General features: G+C 46.0%; 1 protein-coding gene across 3 annotated transcripts in view; it reads right to left on the bottom strand.

Annotated features, from left to right (window-relative positions):
* NAV2 (neuron navigator 2) overlaps positions 1-22875 on the bottom strand; it is a 382063-nt gene that overhangs the window by 163688 nt on the left and 195500 nt on the right. For all 3 annotated transcript variants that reach the window (XM_032881202.1, XM_032881203.1, XM_032881204.1), the window contains one exon: positions 2443-3544. In XM_032881202.1, the coding sequence (XP_032737093.1) occupies positions 2443-3544 (1102 nt within the window). The remainder of the gene's footprint in view (positions 1-2442; positions 3545-22875) is intronic.

The raw sequence follows: 22875 nt of genomic DNA, 5'->3' as shown, positions 1-22875 counted from the left end.
GGTGTGGGGTGGGGTGGGGTGGGGGGAGCAGCACAAATTGTCTGCTGTGAGCCATGAACTTGAGTGAACTTCAGAGCACAAGGGGTGTCTAACCTGTTTTTCTTAAAAAATCCCCACATTTCATCCAGTCTCCTCATTCTACAGATGAGGACAAGGTAGATCAGAGAGATGCAGTGATTCAGAGAGTCAAAACTGGTTTGTGTTTAGGAACTCGGTCCCTCTAGTTAGACAGACTTGGTTTTAAACACCAGCTCTCCTAGTTATTAGCTCTGGACTTGGTGCAAGTTATTTAATTACTATAAGCCTCAGTTTGCTCACCTACAGAATGGGTATTTCAAAAATAGCTAGCTCATGGCATGTCGGGGTGACTATATGGGCTAGGGCACGAAAAGCCCTTTGCTGGGTCTCTGCACATACTTGGTGCATAGTCTCCCTAGCTGTCCCCAAAGGCAGGGCCCAAGACTACACGGGGAGTCACCAGCTAATAAAAGACAGAGCCCGGTTGCTCCAATTCCCATCCTGGTTCACCTGACAAGGAAAGGCACGTCAGGGGGGCCAGAAGGACATCGCACGCGGTGAACGTGAACATGAAAATGCAGCTTGACAAAGAGCATGACATTTTCTCATTCCTCCTATTTGTCAGACATTTGCCCTTTCGTTAAGAGTTTTCCTCTCACAGAAAAGCTTGAAATTTTAAAAGAGGTTAAATGTCTCACAATCCTTCCAATGATTACAGAAAAAAAAAAGAAAGAGGGAGTGAAATGGATGGTGACCAAAGACCATCCTATATTTTAATTTGGAAAATGCAAATCAAGACTCTGTGAGCAGGAGCTTGAATATGCGTGACCTCAAGACTATTAACATTATTGGAATGATAAAAATTTCATGGGGAGCAATTCAATTGCCTCCACGGTTCAGAGGACAGTTGTATTCAAAGCCCTGCGTGGAGACGCACAAGCGCTGAGTCATTCATTCTCTAAGCCCGGGCACTCTTCTCCAACTGTTAGCTGAGCTGATGACTTGGTGGAATAAAGAGATGACCTTCTCCCAATTAAAAAATCTGGGCATGACCCCTGCTGAAGGGGAGAGTGAGCCGAAGAGAAGGAAAGAGGGACGAGAAGAGGCCTGGCATTCCCTCCCTGGCTGGACCTGCTGGGCTTTGCTCTGAATCAGTCGGGCCAGTCTTTCCAGCCGCCATTGGTAGGGATGGTAACAAAGCCTCCCAGAGTACAACTTGGGGAGTGAGAGAAAGGATATCCAAGTCTTTGGGGGACCATGTCAACACAGGAAGCTGAAAGTGTGGGCATGAGTGTATGCATATGAACAGGGATGTGAATACACGTGGGCACACGCACACTAGCATTTTGTACAGGAAGGTGGACTTGCGTCCATACTTGTGACTGTCAACGTACGTCCGTGCCTGTGGGCATACGAGTGTGTACGTGTGTACGTGTCTGTATTTAGGCCAGAGGCTTTACAGGAAGTGCCTAGGACATGGCATTCAGTCTCCGGTCCCCTTCTGCTAGGCAGGCAGGCAGGGGTATCACGAACATTCGGCTGTGCAGAGTGGCCAAAGGCGCTGTGCATTTCAAATATGGGATCGAGGTGAGCACGGTGAGCAAAGCCTTGGGACGCCCTTAAAAGCAGTGTTAAGGGAGCTTCTGCCTGCTGGAGGGGACTCATCTGCATGTGTCAAGGACCACCCAGAACCAGTTGGGTGTGGGCGGAGCCATCGGAGGCCCCCGTGGGCCACCAGCACACAGAGCGAGCAGCACCTGGCTCCCCGTGCTTGCCCATGGTCCTGTGGATGTGCCGTTAGAGACAGACAGGGACGGGGCGACACGGAGTCAGACAAGCAAACATCCAGGCCTGTCTCAGTATAACCTGGTTCTTTCGTTCTTCTAGAACTGGTCCCTTCCTCCCGTTCCCGCTAGCCTCTCCAAAGAGCCTAGCTCACAGCAAGGACTGAAAAAATGCCTAATACGTGTGATGCAGCAAGAAACCATGAGTGTGTAGAAGTTCAAAACCTGTGAGAAGAAGCCCCAGGTATCCAGCAAGGGGACTTCCGTGTTGCTCATTTTTGGGAGCCTGTTCGGGATCCGTTAGGGCTGACGCTGGGGCTGGTCACGTCGGGTGACACCAAACCACCCGCCGTGTCTGCCCGTGCTGAGGCTGCTTCTGTAAATGGCTCTGGGTCCCCACATGCCCAGCAAACTCCTTCTCATCTGGGGCAGCTCCTTAGCTTTCCCTCCCGCTGCTCCCCAAAGCCATGCTGGGCTGACTGCTCCCTCGAGCACAGGTGCACAGCCCTATGAGGAGCCTCGCCTCAGCCGGTCGCTCGCCTGTTCCTGGAAGGCAGGCCAGAGTCCCATCCTCCAAGACCTAGACCGCACCAGAGAGGCTCCCTGGCACATGGCCCAGGACGGGTGGGCAGACACCTACCTGTACAGGAAAGGCGCAACGGTGGCGGTGTTGGGGTGGCTGTATTGCTGCTGGGGCTGAGGTAGTTGGACACTGACGGTATTGCTTCCCGTGGTCTGGGTGGTCCCGACGGACCCGCTGACAGTCTGGCTGCTGATGCTGTGGTTCAGGGTGGTCCCTCCAGGGCCTTTGCCTTCTGAGGACGCCAGGCTGGAGGAGGAACTGGAGTGTCTGCCGTCTAGCTGGGGCTTCTGCTGGGGGAGCCCCGAGCTCGGCTTCCCACCCCGGCTCCGCTCCACCTCCTTGGAAGGGGCAGGGGCACTTGGGGATTTCCCGGGCACGCTCTTCATCCCTGGTTTTGGTATTCCACTGTGGGAAGGGGCCGGAGCCTCCTTCTTGGCACTGTTGAGCTTTCCCCCTTTGGGGATGAAGCTGGCGATCTTGGAGGACTTTTTTGGCATCTCAGTCAGCACCGTCCCACTGGGGTCTTCTTTCGGCCCCTCTTTGAGGTCTGGCCTTTCTGTCACAGAGGCTCTCTTGGCGAGGTCCTTGCTTTTCTCCTTCTCTTTCTCCCGCTGCTGTTTCTCCTTTTCTTTCTCATTGCCTTTCGGGGAGCTCTTCTTGTTGGTCAGCGCCCGGCTGAAAGTCCTCTGGGCGATGCCCTTGAGCGCAATCTTGGGGCTGTTGGAAGCGGGACCTGCCGTGGACAGCGAGCGCGCGGTGACCTCCATCTCCTCGCTCTCCTCAAAGCTGGGCAGAATCTCCAGCCGCTCGCAGCTCGTGTCCCGCGACCCGGGGCCCTCGCCTGCTTTGGAAGCCCCTTTGCTATTGAAAAGCTTGAGTTTTTCCAGCATGGACTTCTGATTGTTGGGGGCCGGCTTCATGGCTTCGGGGGCGGGCCTGGGGGCCTCAGGCACAGGCTGCTTGACCGAGAGCACGGACGCCGTGACGCTGTGCTTCACGCTGACCGACTTACTGCGCCAGGGCTTGGAGGCAGCGCCGGGCTGTGGGATGGCTGAGGATGCGCTGCTGTTAGCAGGGCTGGGACTGCTGCCGCTCTCCAGAGAAGCAGGTGCATTTTCGCTCATTCCGGGGTGGGTGGAGGCGGGGCTCGCCAATGGCTCTGCAGAGATGGGAAAGAGAAGGAAAACCAAATTATGCCTACGGACCTGCGCTGTGGGTGCGGGAGGGCGGGCCATGGTTCCAGGGTCCATCGCTCTCTACCCAAATGCCAGATGACACCATTCCCCGCCTTGTGCATTTACCTGTAGGTTCAAATCCTACCTGCCCGCTGCTCTCCATCATACCCTGTTCATGTTACCGGCACATTCTGGTATCTGTCATGCAAATGTGCATGGATCTTAGCACCAACATGTGCAAAGCACAATTAAGCATACATTTACGGAAACATAAACTAGCCAAAAAGTCTATCTATGGTATGTAGGAAAGACGTAGGAAATGCCTACTGTTATGAATTATTCAACCCACAACCCGAGTTCTCAGTTACGCGAAATAACTGGGAATTAGCCAACTTTAAGAAATATAGGAGAGACATTAAAACAGGGGGAAGAAAAGAAAGAAAGAGAAACCAAGCATAATCTTTACAGAATAATTACCTGAGGAATTTGCTAGGTCCTATCAAAGCAGACACGTTTTTCCTATGCTGACACTCTGAAGGAGGTATAAACATGATTCAGGCAAGACTTTTAAAAAGACCTTTTAGCTTCAGAGTATCCACTGCATACGCTTTACCGGAGGCATAAAAACACACAGGTTATCGGAAAGTCAAGGCTTCCCCTTTGGCGCTCGGGGAGTGTTTCCTCAGCCAGACTCTCTGCTCAGACAAGCCTCAGGATACTTCCAAACTGAGAATCTGAATGATTCTACGAAGGGCAGTTTCCATACTGGAGTTCTCCTGCCCGGCGAGGGGCCCATATTCCAGGAACAAGGGCTGTGATGCCCTCCTCAGGGAGCGCTCAGAACCACACCGCTCTGTCACAGGCATTAGGGCAACTGTCAGACAGAAAGTGACCCAGAAGGCAAGTCCCCGCTGAGCCTGGAGTCGCGCCACCAACAGCCCATGCCCGCCTACCCCACGGGACAGACAGGATGCGGCACCGCAGCCCCCAAAGGGCACGTCCGCGTCTGCAAAGTCACCATGACACGACTTACCTAGGAGCAGTAACTTCCTCCTGCAACGGTTCCCCAGGAAAAATTCTCCAACGGGAGAGGCTGCCCTTCCAATTGTCACAAGTGTTTTCAGTTAAACTGCTCATGTTTCTAATTAACTTTTGTCATCCGCAACCGCTCCAGTGCCCAGAAGCCTGGCGGGATTAACGGCTGCTTCTTCTGCCTTTTTTTTTTTTTTTTAATACCTATGTTCCGCTGCCTTCTAGCAACAGAGTAAACTGTGTAGAGAGCGGCTTTTTATGATTTGAAAGTCAACGGCCGCCAAAGCCGAATGCAGACAGCCCCCGTGTGGGACCTGAGCACTGAGCCCGGAGAACTCCCAGCAAAGGAACCGCTTCCCTCCACTCACTCCCAGCTGCTCCAGGAAGCCGCAGCTCCAGGGTGATCCAAAGCAGACCTCCCAATGTTTTAAAACACATACATCTTCCTGACTTACTGGGGATTTCGGTTTGGAGCGGGGGGGGGTGCTGCCCAAACCTCCCTAACAAAACTCATGGGGCGTTGCTGGATCTTTTCCTGGGGAGAGCTGCAGACTGGCTTGGAAACAGGCTCTCGAACCCACCCACTCGGCCGGGCTTTCAGAGGGTCTCCATGGGCCTGATGCTGCTCATGGAGGGCCACCTGGTATCAGGAGGTGCAGCGCTAGGCACGCCGTGAAGATGAGTTCACTGCCCCCATTTTATGAGTCGGGAAACAGAGGCTCAAGGGAGGGCTAACGACTGACCTGAAATCACATAGCTAGAGGTGGAAATAGCCGGGACTTGAACCCAGGGCTCCTGACACATTGCTCCGGGCCTGAATCATCACAGCTCCCTCCTTTGATGAGGGATACATTTAAACAAGAGACACTCAAAGGAGCTTTTGAGGCATCAACTTTTCTGTTGCTTAGGTGTGTTCACGACATCCTTGGTGGGGTACAAGCCAGCCCAGCCACTGGGAAGGAGGCAGCTTCTGGACAGAGGCTGGGTCTCTGGAGGAAATCCTTGTGACCTCCGTTCCCGAGTTCTACTTCTCCCAGGACAACTGTCTTTCCCATTACTTGAGCTCAGATCTGGGGCAGAAGCATTTTATTATTTGTTCATTCAAATATCTTTCCTCATGTCAATATTCACTCACTCAATGTGTGTCAGACATGGCTCCTGGTACTCAGGATACATCAATGCAATACAACAAGACCCTGCCTTCATGAAGTTTACATTCTAGCAGAGAGGAACAGCTGGAATTAACATAGTTAATCAGTGTTATCAATCATTAGAAAACAAGCACTCCATGACGTAGTGAGCCCTGGGTACTACACAAGACGGATGAGTCACTGACCTCTACCTCTTAAACGAGTAATACAGTATATGTGAATCGAATTTACATTTTTTTAAAATGGGAAAAAACAGTAAGTGCTAAAGAAAAGGGGGTCTTTGTGGGCAGGTTGTAACCATGGACTCCGTTACAAGAACTACATCACATTCGGAGGTGCGTCCCGGTTTCCCAAAGAAGTCTTGGGCACATTCCACCGAACCTAAGTACGTGGGTCAGGGTGACTTCTCTGCTCCCACACATTCCTTGGAACTTCCATAAAGCCTCCTTGAAATGGTTTTGACAAATGCCTCTACCTCGCACGTCCGTGTATTTTTAACCTTAACGTGCCCAGCTGGAAACTAGCCAATGACTGACGAGCTCACGACTGATCCAGAGTTACACAGACACCTAGCTTGGATACGAGAAACGTACAGACCGAGATGAGGCTGTGTGCCTCCTTCAGACACAAGGTGCCAGGTGGGGGAAGGGCTGTCATGATGTAGGCGCTGTCGCTTCTCAGGCTGGGCCAAAATGGCTCCCAGAAACTCCTACTTGTCTTTTAAAGCCCTGCTCAGATGTCTTCTCTGTCACAGTGAGACCTTAAAACTGAATGAATCACTCCGTTTACATCACATGGCCTTTTTCCCTACTCTGTGCTTCCCTAGAATATTGTCCACATCTCCCCCACAACAGATTTCAGAGGGCCACCTCCTTCCACTAGGTACCGGGAATCCAGGAAAATAAAATAGAGCTCCTGCCCTCTAGGAACTCACTGTCCAAAGATGCAACAGGCCTCCAAGAGAGCAAAGAACAGTGTAAGGGACTGTGGCGGGCTGTACCAAGGGCCATGAGGGCTAATGGTTGGGATCCATTAATTCTCCCATTTGGGAAAGCCTCACAGAACCAATGAGTTTTGAACTGTCGTGCCATGTTTCTGCTATAGGTTGGGGGGCTATCCGCTGGTCCCCCCTCCCTGTCTCGTCTTTGTGCCCTATAGCTCTCCAGAGTATAGGAAACACTCATGGCTTTGAGATTGTAGTTTGGTAGTCTGGGCTTTTACAATTCACATATAAGGCAAGAGAGACGCAGACTTCTGATTAGTCATTAGAGTTTTATTAAAACTTTCTAGCCTGAACTCTGGCAAAAACAAAAAACAAAATCAGGACTCAAAGCTTCAGAATTTCTACTTGGCATGTAGCTTGGGGTCCCCTGGTTATGGAATCATGGGGACATTTCAAGGTTATTTGTCACAGTTGTACAAGGTTGAGAGGATCTGCATTTGGTTTTCAGAACAGGAGTTTCCTGAGTAAAGCAACAGGGCACCAGAGGAGGATAAGACCATCTATATTTTGCACTTACGTCATGGCTAGAAATCCCCTTAATAGTTAATAGTGAAGGGGGCTCAAGGTCATGAGTGGTTTGACATGTTCCCATCATTCTGAAGGTATCACACTAGTGACTTTGGTTTAAGTGGCTGTTGGGGACCTATTCCTCTTTCTTTGGAAAGCAGCCATTTCTAATGCTGGGATTTTGTGATTCCCAGCATGAGACTGTCCTCACCTTGCTTTGGGTAGGTGAGCCAAGATTTAAGCTTTGTCACCAGCCAACGGTGTAACCCTAGATGCGCCATTTTGCCCCTCTGGGCCTCAGTCATCCATTTGTAAGAAAGGATGAGCTATTTCTCTAGTGTCTTTTCAGCTCCACTTCCATTCAAAACTCAGACTCTCCAAGAGGCCCAGTGGAGGTTGGAACCAGAAAATGCAGTCCTGTCATTTACTCTGGGTTGTGACATACAGGTGTTTCTTTACCTCCAAGCATTCCGCCTCCATGGTTCTCTTAAGATGGTTATTAGTAAATGTCAGAGAAAACTGTCTGGGTCAAGAAAGAGTCAGCCTTGAATGAGGAGCTTGTGAATTCAGAAATCCTGGTATTCTATGAAAACGAGCCTGGGGGAGGGAAAGTGGGGAGAGACCTTTAAAATTAAGAGCACTTCTCTCCCTAATAAGGAACAGCTCTAGTTTCTGTTCTCATACAAACCTTTGTTAGAGCTAAGGAATCTAAGAGGGAGAAAAGAGAAAAACATCAAAGAATGTTCTGAACATCAGTATTTCTCCGTCAATGGTGTGTGGGCCACTGAAGTGAGTGAAACTCTTTTCAATGGCACATGGGTGAATATTTTTAAAAAATTTTTTATTTAAATGTAATTTATTTAACACACACTGTATTATTATTTTCAGAGGTGGATGATTATTTTTATATTTTAAAAGTCATATATTTGTTTTATTGCAATATTAGAAAAGATAACTAGCACATATATAAGTTAACTGTTTCATGGATATTTGATAGAGATTTAAAATTTGAGTCGATTTAACGAAAATATAAAACAAAAGAAGTTCACCGATTTGGCAAAACTCACGCAAGTTTGTGAAAGACTGAAGTTGGGGAGACACTTCTCCATTAAATCAAGAAATACTTTTTACATAAAATTATAATAAATATTTTATAAATACCTACTTATATTAAATCTATTTTTTTGGAGAATGTAACCAATGAAATAGAAATCAAACCAGAAGGCCAAAATAAGGACTAGGTTCAAAGCGAATCTGAAATGGGTCCCTTTTGGAGTTGTATTTATTGCGTGGATTTGCTTAGCATGGCATCTTGCTGAGAATGGTTAGCACTGGCAACGTGACAAGGCCTTGTTGAGCCAAAGATAATTTTTAAAATAATGACTTGGATGCCTGGGTGGCTCAGTTGGTTAAGCAACTGCCTTCAGCTCAGGTCATGATCCTGGAGTCCACAATCGAGTTCCGCATTGGGCTCCCAGCTCCATGGGGAGTCTGCTTCTCCCTCTGACCCTCTCCCCTCTCCTGCTCTCTCTCTCTCTCTCATTCTCTCAAATAAATAAATAAAAACTTAAAAAAATAAAATAATGGCTTTAACAAGTTTTGACGACTCAATAGTAAGAAGGACGTTACAAACATCAAAATATCCACCTGCAAAACTGAAAACTATCAAGACATATCTTATTATAAGCAATAAGCTCTAATATATCGTACCCTAATTCATTTTTTAATGCCTATCGCAAAGTCCCTGAACAGATTTTATACCCTACAGGGGACTGCGCCCTGTAGCCTGAATGACTCAGTTCTAAAAGACCAGCTTCCAAGGTTCACCCACCACCAACTGACAAACCACCACAAGAAGGAAAAGTCTCATTTGAAACACTGCAGACAGGATGTCTTTGAAGAAGAGAGAAGGCTTTTTTTTTTTTTTTTTTTTTTTAAAGGTTTAGGGAGAACATTAATCCTCCTTTGGGGAGGGGGGACGTTTGGTTTTTCTGGCAACCAGCCTTAACCTTCCCTGACAGGAACCAAAATACTTTCTAAATGAAAATACTGTCTAAGGCAGATAAATAAGCATTTCTTCCTCTCTCCCTCTGAGAGGGCCAACACTGGTCCCCAGTCCCTTCTGTCCCCAGCCTCCCAGTTAGGGAGACGTTGGTGGTCTGCTCCTGAAGCCAGCAGGGGTACAGGGAAAGTGTTCTAGGCTGGCTGATCCCAGCTCCTGTCACCCCCACTGTGATTTTAACTTGCCCTGGGGACATTTCCCTGCCTAAATCCTCTCAGTACTCTTCAGGAAAAGACCTGATAATTGGGTCTGGGAAAATGTTTGCAATTTCCTATAATTTGTCAAGGTGTCAATCTTGAGCATTCAGATTTGTTAGACTAAATGAAACCAGTTTCTTTTTCTTTCTTCTTCTTCTTCTTCTTTTTTTTTTTTTTTTTGAAAGTGCATGGACTCTAGCCACATAGGCTAGAGATGGTTTTCAGAGTTGCTCAGGTCAATTTCTCCACAGCTCGGGTAGTCAGACACCGGACCAGGGAGGAGAACAGGAACGTCACTCAATCCAGAAGCTGGTTCTGAAGGATTCCTTGGGCCTGGCCGGGGAGCATTCTCAGGACTGCTGTGATCAGTATTATATCTAATACAATAATATCTAATATTAATGGCATAGACTTCAATATAGTTCCCTGTTCAATCCTTCTTCCAGAGGATCACTGCAGGTACAGAGAGAGAAGGGGGGAATGAGAACCACCAAGGAAAGTGGGCAGGAAAAGGCCAGGGCATAGAGTAAGAGGAAGCCGGTGCTGGGACCCATACTCTCTCTAAGAACCTTCTTATGTCTACAATTCCATAGGCTCTGACAACATCCAAGTTAGAATAGGGTTGATAATCTACATAAATAAGTATTTTTAGAATGCTGCTCTGTTAATGCAATCCCTACCAAAAGCCCAATGATGATTTTTGCAGAAACAGAACATCCAAAAATTCATATATAGTCTTAAAGGACTTTGAATAGCCAAAACAATCTTAACAAAAGAACAAAGAGATTTTATACTTCCTGATTTCAAAACTTAATCATAAAGCTACAGTAATCAAATCAGTGTGGTACTGGCATAAGGACAGACATATAGACCAATGGATTAGACTGGAGAATCCAGAAATAAACCTGTGTATATATGTCAAATGATTTTCAATATTATTCAATAAAGTCAGGACAGCCTTTTCAACAAATGGTACTGGGAAAACAATATCCACATGCAAAAAAAGCTGGATTCTTACCTTACACCATATAAAAATTTAACTTAAAATGGATCAAAGACTTAAATGTAAGAGCTAAAATTATAAAACTCTTAGAAGACAACTTGGTGCAAAGTCTTCATGACACTGGATTTGGCAATGATCTCTTAGATGTGACATCAAAAAAAAAAGAAGTTAAAGAAAAAAGGCAGGAAAAGAAGTCATACAAAATGGATACATTTTGTATGTATACATACATACAAAATCATTCATACAAAATTCATACAAAATTTTGTATGATTCATACAAAATCCAAATGAAAAATTTGAGTGCATCAAAGGACACTATTTGGGTGTCTGGGTGGCTCAGTCAGTTAAGTGTTTGACTCTTGATCTCAGCTTAGGTCTTGATCTCAGAGTCTTGAATTCAAGCCCCATACTGGGCTTCATGTTGGGCATGGAGCCTACTTAAAACAAAACAAGACTAATTATTGGGGCACCTGGGTGGTACAGTCAGTTAAGCGTCCAACTCTGGGTTTCAGTTCAGGTCGTAATCTCAGGGTCATGGGATCAAGCCCCATGTCAGGCTTGGCACTCAGCATGGAGTTTGCTTGAGATTTTCTCCTTGTCCCTCTGACCTTCCCCCCACTCACACTCTTTCTTTCTAAAATAAACAAATAAAATCATTTAAAAAGGACACTATTAACAGTGAAAAGGAAATCTACAGAAGGGGAGAAAATACTTGGACACCATCTATCTGATAAGGAATTGATAGCCAGAATATATCAAGCACTCCTATAACTTGAAAACACCACCACAACAATCTGATGGAAAAATGGGCACATGGACATTTCTCCAAAGAAGATATACCAATGGCCGATATGCACATGGAAAGACGCTCAGTATCACTAATCATTAGGGAATGTACGTCAGAACTACAATAAGTATATGTATATACAATAACTACATACCCATTAGGATGGCTATTACTAAAAACAACCACAAAAAACCAGAAAACCATTGTTTGTAGAAGGCATGGAGAAATTAGAACCCTTGTGCACTACTGTGGGGATGTAAGAAGGTACAGCCATCGTGGAAAACAAAATGGCAGTTCCTCAAAAAAAACCAAACATAAAATATGACCCGGGAATTCCACTTCAAAGCATATAACCAAAAGAAGCAAAAGCAGGGACTTGAGCAGATACTGGTACACCTATGTTCACGGCGGCATTATTCACAATAGGCAAAAGGTAGAAACCATCCAACTGTCTGCCAGTGAGTGGATAAACAATGGACAGTAGAGACAGGCAGTAGAAGGATGGTTGCCAGGAGCTGAGGGGAGGAGGGAATAATGAATCCACAGTTTCAGCTGGGGAAGATGAAAATTCTGGAGATGGTGGTAATGGTTGCACGACGGTGTGAGTGTAGCTAATGTCATGGAACTGTGCATTTTCAAAATGGTCAAAATGGCAAATATCATACTAGGCAAATATCATACCACAATGAAAAAAATCAGATTGTATTTGGCCGCAGGTGACACAGAATTCTGACCATTGTGGCCTAAACCTTATTCCCAGTTCTTAACATGGGGACCCACGAAAGGCTCAAGAAATGTTTGCTAAATTAAAGAAAAAGTGTCTCTGTTAGTTTGATAGCTAACAAATCACATGAGATTTTATAGTTTAGGATATTCCTTTATTAGTACTATTTTAGCTGGAAGAAACCATTTTTGCTTCAAAGGAATAGCGATCTTTTTTTTAACAGACTCTAGTTGGCAAGCACATTCCACCACTTGAATTCTTTCTCCTTACACTGGCCTCACCAGCTCTCTGGGGAAGCTGTTTGCTCTGACTGGCATGCCTTACCTTCCTCCCTCTCCCACCACCATACCCAACCTTAGCCCTCAGTTTACCTTCCATACCTTCTATTCCAGGAACCCTCCAGAATCCACAAACCAGAAGCCATCCCTTTTTATCTGAAGAAACTTAAGACTCGGTTGAGGCTTCTCTGGGGTCCCTGGCCCTCGCTGGCCTGCCCTGTGGTGAGCTTACTCAGGAGAATGGCTGATGCCTTAGTGGGTGCCCAGAAATGGTTGGTGGGAAAACTAACAGCCAAATAAAAACTATTACCCAAGCGCAATCCCACCACAGGGCTCGTATTGGTGTGTATCTGCTGTGCTTGGCTTTGGGGCCTAGCCAAGGGCCAACAAGTGGCCCAATTATGCCACTTGTTCCCTTTAAAGTTAAGTGAACCGTGCTCGCTTTGGCAGCACATATACCAAAGGTAAGTGAACCAGAAAGACTAGAAACTTTGGTGATGCTTTTAGTGTTTCTTCTTCTACATGTGGTGGAAATTTTGCTGTAACGGGTCCCTGAAAAGGTTATATCCGCATACTCCAGTGTCCTGTAAGCGTGTGGACAGGAAGGAATGTGCAGAATGCGGAAAGACATCTTCCTGCTAGATGGCAGCTGGCTCTTTTCCGAGGGAGCCACGGGGTCCCTGGTCTTCCTCGGTGACTTTTTCACCCCAGAGGAAGGGAGAGAAGGGGCCCTCCACAGCAGAAGCAATTATTGTTGTTTTTAACATATGTGCTTTCTTTTTAAAAGATTTTATTATTCATTTGATAGAGATCACAGGTAGGCAGAGAGGCAGGCAGAGAGAGAGGAGAAAGCAGGCTCCCCGCTGAGCAGAGAGCTAGACACGGGGCTCGATCCCAGGACCCTGAGATCATGACCTGAGCTGAAGGCAGAGGCTTTAACCCATTGAGCCACCCAGGTGCCCCTAAATACATGCTTTTTAATATACAACAAGGCAATTCTTTTCCTTCCGTGGCTTATTTTGGATAAAATGGAGTGACAGCATGGGTAATGAGATCATTTGTTTCTCTCCTAGTCCTGGATGAAGATAACAAAGTACCATTTTCCTGCACAGTGTTCCCTATATCTTCTCCAGCTTTATAAGGTATGTTTTCTATCAGCTTAATGCCATCAAGAGCTGGTAAAGCTACACAAAGGTTAACTTACTGGAAATATTAGTATACAGTTGTGCTTACATCCAACCTTGTAGTAATGTCTTAGAAAGAGAGCTCTTAAAATCTCTCTCTCCCTCCCCTGTACATCAAAAGGTGTCCTACACATATTTTTAAAAATCCTCCCAGTTTTGCTGGATAAAGAGACAAATCATTTGCTGACATTTGCAGGAAGATGCCTTTAAAAATTAAGACAGTTCCTTTTCTTCATCTTTCATTTCTGGAAAGCACATCACCCTCACAGCAGCCCCTTCCTCTCTCTTGAACTATTTGTTCGAAATCCCAAGCAATTGGTTTCAGGGGAAAGCTTTTGTTTTAACTGGTCAAGCCATTTCTCTATCTTGTACCATATATGGCCATAAGAAAGCACAAAACTGGACGTAGAACACTTTCTCCCTTGTTTCACGAGTGTATGAAATTTCACAGAGAGAGTATAAATAGTTTACAAGGGGCAAATCTTATTCTTGCAAGAGGTAACTGTCCACAGCCAACAGCTCTTTGGCAGAGCATAACGGTTGTGTGCTTTTGTAAATATATTCCTCTAGGATAGAGCTAGTCAAGGAATTCTGCATGTTTTCTCCTCTAAGATAACAGCCCAATCTTCCTGCTTTCTCTTGGGGCCAAAGATGGATACTCTAAAATACGAACCTCCACACTAGTATTAAACCAGAATGCTTTCCAATGACCCATGCAAAGAGGTGTTAATAGAAGGGATTCCAAGGTCAGGTAAATTTGGAAAACAGAAGGCTAAATAGTGGGCTATTTCTTTGCCTTGCAGGAATTCTGGGAGCTTTTAGGAAGCACGTTTGCACTGGGAATATCCAAAATGCTAAGTGAAGAGTATGATTCCTAAATGTATTTTTGCCATAAACTGATTTTTGGGAATAGTTTAAGGTAATGGCTTCTAATGGTATGCATTTCGGTAAACACTGTCTTAATGCAGGGAGGGCAGAAAATGAACACCTAACTTAAATCAGGTAAGACGGCTGTCCAACAGGCAACAGTCACTAACCAGAAAAGGTATACAATGGAGAAGGAAGAAGATGTACCCTTTCTTTCCCCCTGTGAAGTCATAATCTAGTAGTCTGCAGAATGCTTTCATGATATACATTCTGAGCATTAAGTATCCCTCACATGTGTCTTCTCCCTTTTATTTCAGTAAGATTAGTCTAAGGCTCTGTACTGTAGCCGAAAAGACCGCGGCGCCAGCAGGAAGCAGGAATAATGTTTGCACAGCGACATGCCTAAAAAGATTTCTATCAATAATTAGGCTCCCCGTGACACAGTCCTGGGACATGGCAGCCGTGAAAATGGCTGTGATCTTGGCCTGTATTAATACAAGAATGACATTCAGAACAAGGGAGGTAAGGATCTTGCCTTGTGGCGCCCAGCTCAGACCAGAGCAAGAAGGGTGAAATCTTCAGAATTTTGGACCTGGGAAGAGATCCGCTACATTAAGGCGCTCATTTCCCAGAAAGGGAATGGACCTCTGTGCAGGTAATGACTTCTCCAAGGTCTCGCAGTCAGTCAGTGAATGGCGCAGCTGAGACTCAACTCAGGGCTCTGAAGCTGGTTAAATAAAGTAGCTTTGCATGCTTGGCTCCCAAATTGGCCATTCGGCATCTCTGGGGATGGACCTGAGCAGCTGGAACTCTAACCAGCTCCACAGGTGACTGTCATCCACATGAACTTGGAGAACCGGGTACTGAAGAATGGGAGCTCTCCTCCACCACACTGAGCAAACCGCAGTTTGCTCAGGATGAGGGTTAGAATCTGAGGAGGCCCGTATGTAACCAAACTTTCAACAAGGAGTAGCTGAAAGTGACTGAGACGTTCAACTTGGATAAAAGAGCACTTGGGGGGCACCTGGGTGGCTCAGTGGGTTAAAGCCTCTGATTTCGGCTCAGGTCGTGATCCCAGGGTTCTGGGATCCAGCCCCACATCCGGCAATCTGTTCAGCAGGGAGCCTGCTTCCTCCTCTCTCTCTGCCTGCCCCTCTGCCTACTTGTGATCTCTGTCTGTCAAATAAATAAATAAAATCTTTAAAAAAAAAAAAAAGAGCACTTGGAAGAAGGCAAAAGTGATAGAACACTTATTACCAAGGTGGCTGGCTTTTCCCTTGGATTTTTCTGCCCACTGACCCTGAACAGCAGCAAAAAAGGGTTAAAGCTACAGCCAGGGCAGGCTCACGACTCAGGTCTGCTCTGAAGGAGAGTATGTGTGTGGTCTGTGAAAGGTCAAGGACCCTTTATAGCACGGAGGGTGCAGGGCCCTGAAGGTCCATGAAAGAGCCTAGGGACTGGCCAGAAAGTGGGGGGTAGGGGGAAATGCTGATAGCAACCGTGGAAAGGGGGAGTTGAACCAACCTGTTTTTATATGTTCTGTGCTCTACTACCAGAGGAGCTCTCTTAACATATAAGATTTTCTTTGACAAAAGGTTTCCATGGGAAAAAACCCTCTAACAATATTAATAATCGTATATTAATAACAGCCAACATTTACAGAGCCAACACTTTGCACCAGATGCTGTGCCAGAAAGCATTTTTATTGTACTCCCTTTTTTATTTGCAGGACAAATCCAATGAGGTAGGTAATAATGATTTCATTTCACCAGTAAGGAAAGAGAGGCACCGGGTTTTGGTAGGTTCCCCGAGATCAAACACGTTACTGCCAAGCACCTTTATCTCAGTGTCTACATGGGTCAGCGGGCAAGCCTAGCGACCCCGCCCCAAGAAGAGACAATACACTGTCCACATACATGCTCCTTTCTTGGTAAAAGATATAGTATTTTCATCAAGTCTTCTGCCAACCGCTTACAGAGACTCTACAACAAATTTCTCTGACCTATCACTTCTCCCCTGAGGAAAATGAGCATTTTTCCCTCCAGGAAGTTTTTTAAAACTGGGAACTTCCAAGAACTGAGCAATAATTTGAGTAAGGTTTTTGTCCTTCGAAATTTAGGATGCTGGCAAAATGTAATCTTTCTGCTGTTATTTTTTCTGCCAATCAAAATCAGAAGCTAACCAAAGAACTAGCTTATTGTGTTTCTCCGGGGGAATCAATGCAGAAATGGAGAGCTGAACTGGACCATTATTCACCATCTATGATTGTATTATGCCAAAGGTGCAGGAACAGAAGAAAAAAAGCAATCATTTATCCTGATTCTGCCAAGTATGCAGACACTTGGTATCAGATAGATCAAATAATTTGAGGGCTTCACGGATGTCACTGATCCACACAAGACTTCTGAGCCTTTTGGCCCGACAGTTGTCTTCTTAACGAAAAGACAGAATTTTTCTTCTGAAACAAAATGAAATACGCGGAGGTAGAAAATGCCCCCAGAGACTGCTCACTGACTTTACTCACCCAAATCAGGAAGCAATTTCCTCCAGGTGTCTGTTCTGTTTTATAGAACAGCCCAGCCTATGACAAGCTGGGGGTAGATCACATTTTTGTAACTAGAGCCCTCATTCAGAGGAATCCTAGGAACTCTTCCGTAAGGCTAGGACATTGTTTAAAAACAAGATAATCCTGATGAGATGGAGAAGAATGCCAAGGTAAAGGTCTTACTCTGCTCTGTGCTTGCGGTCGCACCTTTAGAATTCTGCAATCACGTAACTCTGCGGAGGGGGCTCAAGTCCAACTTAATAGCTTGGTAACCTGGAGTTAGTTACTCAGTCTAGCTGAGCTTCTGCTGGTACTCATAAATAAAAAGTCGACCTTGGGGCACCTGGGTGGCTCAGTGGGTTAAACCTCTGCCTTTGGCTCAGGTCATAATCTCAGGGTCCTGGGATCGAGTCCTGCACCAGGTTCTCTGCTCGGCGGGGAGCCTGCTTCCTCCTCTCTCTCTCTGTCTGCCTCTCTGCCTACTTGTGATCTCTGTCAAATAAATAAATAAAATCTTAAAAAAAAAAAAGTCGACCTCAATAACTACCATCTGCTGAATGCCAACCATGCCTCAGGTACCGGCACTAAGCACTTTAAATCCATTTGCTAAATCCACTTAATGATTTCATTAGTTCACAGCCAAGCATCTTAGGGAGTGGATTTACCGCAACTTGGAGATGTATTACAGCTAGGAAATGGTAGAGCTAGAATTTAAACACTGAAGTCCGTGCCCTTAATCCACCGACACCACTAAATGAAAATGATCAAAGCTCGCTCTCCTCGCCATGAGGAGCAAAGAATGACAGAAGACCCTGCAGAAAATTCTGCATACAGATGCATCTTGTTACCCTCCTCATGCTGGGCTTCTCAGAGTGCGGCATAGCTGTGTCACATATTGGAGGAACGTTGTCTTCCATAGGTAGAGCGGGACCAGGGAACACCCCAAAGGCCCCATCTGACCTGGCTCTATAGGAGAGAGCACTGCCCTTCTGAGGCCCTGTGCATTCCAAAGCCCCACCTTCAGGTCCCCAGGGCCCAACCAAGGTTAACTGCAGGCTGTGGGCAAGCTCCCCCTTGTTTCTCTCCAAACCAGGGCCGGGTGCAAGGCAGGCTTTCGCCTGTGGGCCTCGTCCACCCTACCAGGCTTGCTGGAGGCAGCCCAGTGAACACACAGCTCTGTCTGGCCAGGTGACTCAGACACTCCTGGCAACATCTGCTCTGTTTCTGTAAGACTCAAAGGGCTCTTCACATGAATGACGGTGAAAAGGGATTCAAAGAGTTTCTCACCCGACTGCAGGGCTAGGAGATATAATGTGGAAACCAGGCCGCTCATGGACCGGCTTGGAGGCTTTAATGCACACTTACACATGCCAAAGCTTATTAAATGTTGTTCCAGGGGATCTCTGTCATCTTGAATAATGAATTCTGGAGGTACAGTAACCAGGGATATGATTGGGGCTCCAAGTTATTTGGCGCTGTTTCTCCCTGGAATCCTAGAACCGGCACAACATTTAGTGTTTGCTCCTGCATCCGTCCTATCCCGTCCCATCCCTCCAGCGGGTTTGACACTTCTGTTCCAGACAACTTCTCAGGTGCCAGAGGTACAGCTAGCAAGGAATATAAGGGGCTCTCTATGCCTTCAAGAAGTTCTAAGCTTGGGGGTTTGCCCGACCATAAAGCAGAAGTAACAACAAAGTATGAAACTGATGGGATAAAGGAATGTTTATGGAACAGCGGATAACAAAGGGGGTTACCTAACCCAGTGTGGGAGCAAGGGGGAATCAAGAAAGTCATTCAAGCCAGTTTTACCACTCCTGCCACAGAGCTTTTAGAACTTGATTCGTTACAAAGTATTAAAAGGAAATAAAGTTGCCTAGGCACGGGAGCCTAGCGATTAAAAAAACTCAAGTTCACAAGGACAAAATACACAGATTCTCTGCTTGATCGGGGTTAACATCTGGTCAGCCAAACGCATTTGTGATACTAATCTTAACCAGGGATTCCGGGGGCATATCCATTGCACCGAGTCATAATGAAAAATGGGACATATAACTCAATCAGAATGTTACTCTTCCCTGCTCAGCCAGCACCCACCGTAGTCTTCATTCTGCGCACGTACCCAATCTGTTTCCACAGTGAGGGATCCCTTACAAGTCACCTCCTAGTCTGGGCTGGAAAGAACAGGCATGCAGACTTGACTCTCATTCTTTTTCAAATTTTGCTGACAAGCCAAAAGTAAAGCTGATGTTTTCAAATAATATCAATCGGAGCACTGATCTAGTCACTTCCAGCTGTCAATCCAGACACCACAAGTTCAACGCAAAGGGCAGAACTTCCTCTATCAAGAGACTGATAGCGCAGTAATGGAAAAGTAAATGAGTGACAGAGACCCAAATGCAATTTTATATTCCCAATCTGGGACCTAAAGGAGGAAATGAAGGCAGGAAAAGACAACCAGCAGTAGACCCACACCGACTAGGCCTGAGCCGGGCAGCCATGTTCTTTTCCTGAATCTTCACAAACACCCGCAAGGAGGGTGGTCCCAAGCCTATTTTACAGAACTGCACACTCTGGCTCAGGAAGGTTGAGTCACTGGCCTGATAACACACAGCTGGTGAATGCAAAGGAGAGATTCGAGCCAAGGCCTGTCCAACATGGAGGTTATAGTTTGCTGCCTTAGCCTCATTCTCCTTTGTAAGAATTAATACACCCGTGGGACCAAAGCTGTCAGGGGTGGGGAGAGCGATGGCATGAGAAGGGGGTAGCAGAATAATTCTGGAAGCCACTGTTAGGGTAACGAGAGCACCAGAGTTTCTATTAGGATGGGAGAGATGCCTCTGGTAGGACAATTCCTTCATCAGCTACTTGGGGAACCTGAGTGTCTTACAGAACAAGGAACAAACTGCTTGCTTCCATGAAACAGAAGAGAAGTAAAGGAAGTGCGTGGGACAAGCAAGCCAGGGGACACGATATGCAACATTTCCCTCCCTGTGACATCACAATAAACTGTGATGTTACAGTTACTGAAAGATAGGAAATGCTTACTGTGAGTGGATGTGTCTTGGAAGCCAGCAAGGAAGCGGGAAGTAGTGTTCAGGATGCTGGGGCGGAACGGAGACAACTTGTACGGAGAGCAGCCTATGGGGTCCTGGAGGTGGGGTCAAGACTGTTCAGTCAAATCTCCCAAGAGCTGGAAGATCTTCACGCGTATCCTGCCTGGTCAGTGCCATCCAAGAGCAGCTAAGATCTCTTAGCTGTACCAGTTTCTGCATCAGGGGCCAGCCCTGCAGCTCTTCCTCCTGGCCTTAGTTAGCTCTTCTCTGTCTCACATGGCACCCCTGCTTCCCTAAGTTATTCCCCCTGTGAGGGTAACCACTCAACCCAGCCTCTTCTTATCTCCCCATTCTCTGTCCTTCATAGGTCTTAGCCCTTTGTACTTACTGCTAGCCTGGAACAGATTTAGTTCACTTTAAGTACACCACCTCTAGTACAGAGGTCAGTGAACTAGAACCTGAAGGCCAAATTCGGCCCACCATCCACTTTTGTAAATAAAGTTTTATTGGAACACAACCATGCTCATTCATTTACATACTGTCTATAGCTGCTTTCTCACTAGGGGGGCAGAACTGAGTAACTGCAACAGAGACTCCTTGGCCCCGGGCCTGTAAAGCCCAAAATATTTACCATCTGGCCATAGAAGGGAGAATTTGCTGAGCCCTGCTCCAGAATATTAATTCCTTGAGGCCAGGGGCTCTGTTTCATCTTTCTATCTCCGGTATCTGATACAGGATAAATTTTGCTTAAGTGGGTGAATGCCTGCAGGGCAGACAAACATCATGAAGTCAGGAACCTAATAGTTACCGCAAGGACACTAATTAAAAATGCTCTAAACCACTAAGAAGAGGTACTCTAGTTAACTGTACTTTCTAGTTCAGCTAATAGCAACAAGACTTTTCATATTTTAATGCACATTGATTTTTTTCTACCCTCAAATGTAGGTTATCTCATTTCTCTTCCTCAGTAAACTTGGGTCTAATTGAAAAGCTTTTGTGACAGTGTCAGGGTCCATTTCTGAATATTAGTATCTATTACTGAAAATCACAGACACAGCTTTAAATGTTATCTGGAAATAGGATAATTTGTCTTCCTGTTAAATGCTGGAAGTTACTGCTTTTGCACAAATACACCAGAAATATCAGCCTATTTCCTTATTTGCTCTTCTGATTTCAATAATTAATTATGATTAATCATTAATAATACTTTACTGAGCATATACTGTGTAAAAGTCACTGTGCTAACTACTTTACTTACTTTGCCTAATTTAACTCTTCACAAGAACCCTGGGACTTAAATACCCATCCCCATTTTACAGATGAGAAAATTGAGGCTTGGAAAGATTAAGAAGCTTGTCCAATATCAAATGACAGGTACATATCTGCTGGTTCCAGTGTCTGAGCTGTAAATAATTACTCTCTAGCTCATGCCTACCGACAAATATTTATCTTAAGTCTCTGTCTGCCAAGTTCTGTGATGGAAGTAGAGAGGAGAGAATAAGGCTCAGTTCCCAACCTCAAGGAGCCCATCTGCTAATGAAGGACTGGCAAGATAACTGTGGGGCATGATGAGGACAAGCCGAGAAGAAGAGCGAGTTGCTGTTGGCACTCGAAGAACAGGTTTCAAACTCCGTCTCAGGAGTCAGGAAAGGCTTTGTAGAGAAAACAGAGTCAAATGTGAAACGTACAAAAGACCCATCAGAAATGCGGTGGGAAGGAGGAGGATGAGAAGCACAGAGGGCATTTCCAACAGAGGGCAGTGTTGAGAGACTGCATTTGAGAGGGAAGGGGCCCCTGCAGGGAACTGTCCCTGGGCCTGCCCTCCCGAGTGCATGGGAAAGCAGGCCAGCTCATAGGGGTTTCCTAGGCCACAGTGATGGGGCTACACCCTCTGAAAGGTCCAACAGGGAGCAGAAATGGTAATTCAGTGTTCCAAGGTCCACGTTCTATGGGTTCACTTAACTCTAAGTTCTCCCTTCTCAACAAAAGTCATTTTCTTTTTTAAGAAAATCAGATAACTTCTGACTGGGGATTCCATACCCTCTCCCCACATCCCCCATCACCACCCAAAACTAAGCCCTTGATGGACTCCATGCAATCTTAATGGTTGGTGGAAAGTCAACATTCGGAGCACCTCGGTGGCTCAGTGGGTTAAGCCACTGGCTTTGGCTCAGGTCACGATCTCAGGGTCCTGGGATCCAGCCCCACATTGGGCTCTCTGCTCAGCAGGGAGCCTGCTTCCCTCTCTCTCTCTGCCTGCCTCTCTATCTACTTGTGATCTTTCCATGTCAAATAAATAAATAAAATCTTGAAAAAAAAAAAAAGAAAAATTTTAACACTCAATTCAGTGTGTGCCAAATGAATGTGTTGGATTGGTGCAGCAAAGCTGTGAGTCATCTTTGAGTTAAAATGAAGTATTAACTGAACGCAGGCAGCTACCAGGCTTTGAAGACAGTGGAATGAGAAAAAAAAATATATGATTTCAACAGCTAATATGAGAGGTCCTAGTAGAAGCTCTGTTTAGGAAATGCCTTGGCTATAGGCCACTCCAAGTATGGAAGTTGAGTCTGGGCAAGGGCCTGGTGTGGAAGGAGATAAGAAAGCAGATAAACTACTCCTGATAAGAAAGGGAGAGTACGAGGAGAAGGACAGCTGAACAATACAGTAGGAGGCGGGAACCTTAAAAACAAAAGGAGGCCACTGAGAAATTCCCAACGGGCGGGGAAGCTGAAGGACTCTTAAGAAGAGAAACATCCAATATACGATTATAAGCTGTTTGCACTGCAGCACTGTAACCCCTCCATAGCCTTAAACTTTCGGGAAAAATCTATGCCTAAAGCTTTATGTCACTCTTTTGAAGAGAGAATGAACTGGGGCAGTTACAGTGGGTAAGAGAGGGATCCTGCACACAGAAGGATAA

Source organism: Lontra canadensis, unplaced genomic scaffold (assembly GCF_010015895.1).
Source record: "Lontra canadensis isolate GAN:19392208 unplaced genomic scaffold, GSC_riverotter_1.0 scaffold74, whole genome shotgun sequence".
NCBI classification, from domain to species: Eukaryota; Metazoa; Chordata; class Mammalia; order Carnivora; family Mustelidae; genus Lontra; species Lontra canadensis.
The sequence above is the reverse complement of the archived record's forward strand: the minus strand, read 5'-3'. Positions and strand labels throughout refer to the sequence as shown.